General features: G+C 43.1%; 1 protein-coding gene across 1 annotated transcript; it reads left to right on the plus strand.

Annotated features, from left to right (window-relative positions):
* The first annotated feature begins 1460 nt into the window (after positions 1-1460).
* Positions 1461-2747, plus strand: si:dkey-266f7.4 (uncharacterized protein LOC565661 homolog). Its single transcript, XM_060904100.1, has 3 exons — positions 1461-1589; positions 2471-2580; positions 2679-2747. The coding sequence occupies exons 1-3, from the start codon at positions 1484-1486 to the stop codon at positions 2700-2702; spliced, it is 240 nt and encodes a 79-aa protein (XP_060760083.1). The 5' UTR covers positions 1461-1483; the 3' UTR covers positions 2703-2747.
* Positions 2748-4544: the final 1797 nt, after the last annotated feature.

Consider the following 4544-nt stretch of genomic DNA (forward strand, 5'->3'; position numbering starts at 1 on the left):
TATACTCTACTCTATATTTCATTTCTTTCTTTTGTTTTAATTTTCCTCCCTCCATCCCTCTTTGGATTTTAAATATAGTTTTTCCCCATGTCCAAATAATTCAAATATATCTAAATAAAAACAGATAAGTAGCCAGCCACTTACAGGCCCTTTCCTTCACAGCCAGCCACTAACCCATGGTAACTATGCATTGCCTTGATTTATGCCATAAACGACTAACAAAACAACAAACAAATATCTATGTAGATGCGTTTTGATCAACTGACTATACAATTTTTCAGATTCACCCCAGCCACGTCACCGCTTCCATGGTAAGTCAAAGAGGAAATCAATCAACCAACATGAAAATTGTGAATTTAGAACAGAAATTAAATTAAGGCGCACCTTGAAGTGAACTAAATTGTACTCTCTGATATTTCAGCCACACCTCTGCCATCGCAACAGGGGAACAATCAGTTGCTGCGTGGTGAGTCCACAACTGTAATCACTGGTCATAAATGACCAGCAATGTGAAATAAAAGTCCTAATGTTTGGTGTTACTTAACAGACATGGGCATCAGCACCGTCATTGCTCTCCTTGGCCAGCTGAGGGAGGAAAACTGACTGCTTACTATTTTTCAGATTCACCGTCTTCAGAAACCCCGCCAGGCCCTTTCCTTCACAGCCAGCCACTAACCCATGGTAACTATGCATTGCCTTGATTTATGCCAAAAACGACAAAAAAACGACAAACAAATATCTATGTAGATGCATTTTGATCAACTGACTATACAATTTTTCAGATTCACCCCAGCCATGTCACCGCTTCCATTAAGTCAAAGAGGAAATCAATCAATCAACATGAAAATTGTAAATTTAGAACAGAAATTTAAATTAAGGTGCACCTTGTAGTGAACTAAATTGTACTCTCTGATATTTCAGCCACACCTCTGCCATCGCAACAGGGGAACAATCAGTTGCTGCGTGGTGAGTCATCAACTGTAATCACTGTTCAAAAATGACCAGCAATATGAAATAAAAGTCCTGATGTTTGGTGTTACTTAACAGACATGGGCATCAGCACAGTCATCGCTCTCCTTGGCCAGCTGAGGGAGGAAAACAGGGAGCTGAAGGGGGAAGTAGGAAGGCTGGCGCAAGAGGTCAGGGCCCTAAGGAGAGAGATGGGGAGACAAGACACACCCCAGACATCGCCCCTAATCAAGCTCCCACTCTCCACCATGGAGGAGTTTTTGGCAGCAGAGGCTCTGGTGAAGGAAGATGCCAAACAAAAACAGCTAATGGTACTTATTGAGTCTTACCTTTCCTTTCCAGTCATCTGCAACACCTGCAAAAAGAAACACAAATACTTAATATCATTGTGAATCAATGAAACAATGATACACTGAATACTTTCTCATTATTGTCTTCATGCTACATTTTATTCTATCAGGTGTCTACCTTAGCCCTTTGTGGAGGAACCGACGTAGGGGTCACAGTGAGGCGGATGCTGTGTAGCCTCCTGGTCAACAGCTTGGCCAGCCAATTTAACTGGGCTGGAAAGGGGGAAAAAACTGCGTTTAAGGACACCAAGATCCATGATGTCCTGTTTGGTAGGTTATGCATGTGCACAAAGCTGTAAAAGAGGGTAAAATAGTAAGCTGTCGCAAGTACTTGCACACTACTTCTAAACGTTCTTTGATAACTCCTTCACTAACTGTAACATTATGATTATAACGACAACGACAAACATATTGTGAAAGATGCAAAGGATTAAAAAGGATTAAGAAACTCACCAGGCGCCTTACTCAGAAAAAGCAGGTGTGCAGGCAAGTCCAGGGAGGCTGACTGAGTGACGAACGGTCCGGTAGTGGCATTTCTATTTCCGCTTTGTGTCAATGGGGAAATTAAAATGTTTTTTTTTTAATCCCGTTTAAATTGTCACAAGATTCACATCTATGGTTTCTGATTTTTACATATATTTTCTGTACTAGTACCATTACTTGGCGGCACGGTGGTGTAGTGGTTAGCGCTGTCGCCTCACAGCAAGAAGGTCCTGGGTTCGAGCCCCGGGGCCGGCGAGGGCCTTTCTGTGCGGAGTTTGCATGTTCTCCCCGTGTCCGCGTGGGTTTCCTCCGGGTGCTCCGGTTTCCCCCACAGTCCAAAGACATGCAGGTTAGGTTAACTGGTGACTCTAAATTGAGCGTAGGTGTGAATGTGAGTGTGAATGGTTGTCTGTGTCTATGTGTCAGCCCTGTGATGACCTGGCGACTTGTCCAGGGTGTACCCCGCCTTTCACCCGTAGTCAGCTGGGATAGGCTCCAGCTTGCCTGCGACCCTGTAGAAGGATAAAGCGGTTAGAGATAATGAGATGAGATGAGTACCATTACTTGCCACCTACCACTAGAGTGTGACGTGCATAGTCTTAACAACTCAAACTTTAACAATTATCACCATGCAAAGTCTCAATGTTGTTTTGTTCTTTTTCTTTCAGATGCTCTACAAAAGCAGCTGCCAGGGAGCACACACGCTACTTTTAGTGACGCAATCAAGAAGTGGCTTAAGTATGCGCCAAAGAGAGAGGGAGGGATGAGGAGACGTGAGGTAGGGTGGCATTTAGAAACCCATAGCCTACTGTTGACTTTCTTTATCAATGCTGCATCAAATTAATTTTGGTTATGTTTTTCTGTTTCCATGTACAGGTGTCTGCGCCGCAGGAGGAATAGGCCACAATTATAAATTATAAATAAATCATAAAATGTTTCTAAGAACTTGTTCGTTCTGTTCCTTATAAATGTTAAAAGTTATGCCTCATTAGATAGCTTGACAAACATTAGGAGAGGTGCATTGTTGCATGCATTTTTATATCCTGTTGTACATAGCCTATGCACATTGATATAAATTAAGTTTCACTTTCATGGTTGAAGTATGCGTGTGTTCATCCTAGGCAAGAGCCCCGATGCTTTATTGTTAGCTAGTTTAATTTAGCCTGTTTTGCTTAATTTGTAGCCTTCCTGTTGTACATAAAACAGGAAGTAAAGTTGGATGAATCATCGCCAAAAATTAAACTATAAATCGACCGAAATCCGTAGTTGAATAAAGGGTAAAAGGGGGTCTATTCTCTGTCGGCCACCATCCACTTTTCAACGTCGTTTCAACGCAAACTCGTATGAGCAAAGCGGTGTTGAATCAACGCCGGTGAGCCACTATGATTCGACGGCGTATGGTCGAAGAACATGCCGATGATTCCCCGTCGAATCAACACCCTTTTGCTATCTGGGAAGCTTACTCACTCCCCAACTGAAATCAATCAGATTTTCTACCAATTCTACGATAAGCTCTATTCATCAGAAAAAAACCCAGATAGTAAAGACATTAATCATTTTCTGGACCACATCCAACTACCAATAATTGACAATGACCAAAAAATCGCATTAGAAACCCCGATATTCGAAGACGAATTACATGCTGCACTAAAGACAATGTCAAATAACAAGGCCCCTGGTCCAGATGGCTTCCCTGCTGAGTTCTATAAACATTTCTGGTCAACTTTAGCTCCACTTTTCTACCGGATGATCCATGAATCAAAACACAACTCCAGACTTCCGCCATCCTCTAATAGTGCTTCCATCTCACTTCTACTCAAACCCAATAAGGACCCAACGTTACCATCAAGTTACAGGCCAATATTGCTAATCAATGTTGACACTAAAATTATCGCCAAAGACCTTGCAATCAGATTAGAAAAAGTTATTCCCTCTATAATTCATCCAGATCAAACAGGATTCGTGAAAGGCAGGCTATCTTCGAGTAATACACGCAGGTTATTTAACATAATGCACCACTCAATAACTCAGGAAAACAATACAGTCATCATTACATTAGATGCAGAGAAAGCATTTGACAGAGTCAATTGGAAATTCCTGTTTTCCATATTAGAGTGGTTTGGGGGCGGCACGGTGGTGTAGTGGTTAGCGCTGTCGCCTCACAGCAAGAAGGTCCTGGGTTCGAGCCCTGGGGCCGGCGAGGGCCTTTCTGTGTGGAGTTTGCATGTTCTCCCCGTGTCCGCGTGGGTTTCCTCTGGGTGCTCCGGTTTCCCCCACAGTCCAAAGACATGCAGGTTAGGTTAACTGGTGACTCTAAATTGACCGTAGGTGTGAATGTGAGTGTGAATGGTTGTCTGTGTCTATGTGTCAGCCCTGTGATGACCTGGCGACTTGTCCAGGGTGTACCCCGCCTTTCGCCCGTAGTCAGCTGGGATAGGCTCCAGCTTGCCTGCGACCCTGTAGAAGGATAAAGCGGCTAGAGATAATGAGATGAGATGAGAATGAGAGTGGTTTGGCTTTGGGGACTCATTCATCAACTGGGTCAAACTGCTATACAATTCACCATTAACCACCGTCACTACAAATGGGTTAGTTTTCCAAAACTTCACTTTGCACAGGGGGACTAGACAAGGATACCCACTCTCCCCCTTATTATTCACTATTTTCATTGAACCTCTAGCTGCAGCCATACGCCAAAACACGCTAATCACAGGTATTCAGACTAAAAACATGCATCATAAA

Source organism: Neoarius graeffei, chromosome 22 (genome assembly GCF_027579695.1).
Source record: "Neoarius graeffei isolate fNeoGra1 chromosome 22, fNeoGra1.pri, whole genome shotgun sequence".
In the NCBI taxonomy this organism is placed as follows: domain Eukaryota; kingdom Metazoa; phylum Chordata; class Actinopteri; order Siluriformes; family Ariidae; genus Neoarius; species Neoarius graeffei.

Coding starts and splice junctions, on each gene's coding strand:
- si:dkey-266f7.4 (XM_060904100.1), top strand. CDS start 1,484: ATGCTGTGTAGCCTCCTGGTCAACAGCTTGGCCAGCCAATTTAACTGG. Junction 1,590..2,470: donor GATCCATGATGTCCTGTTTG/GTAGGTTATGCA, acceptor TTTTTCTTTCAG/ATGCTCTACAAAAGCAGCTG. Junction 2,581..2,678: donor GAGGGATGAGGAGACGTGAG/GTAGGGTGGCAT, acceptor TTCCATGTACAG/GTGTCTGCGCCGCAGGAGGA.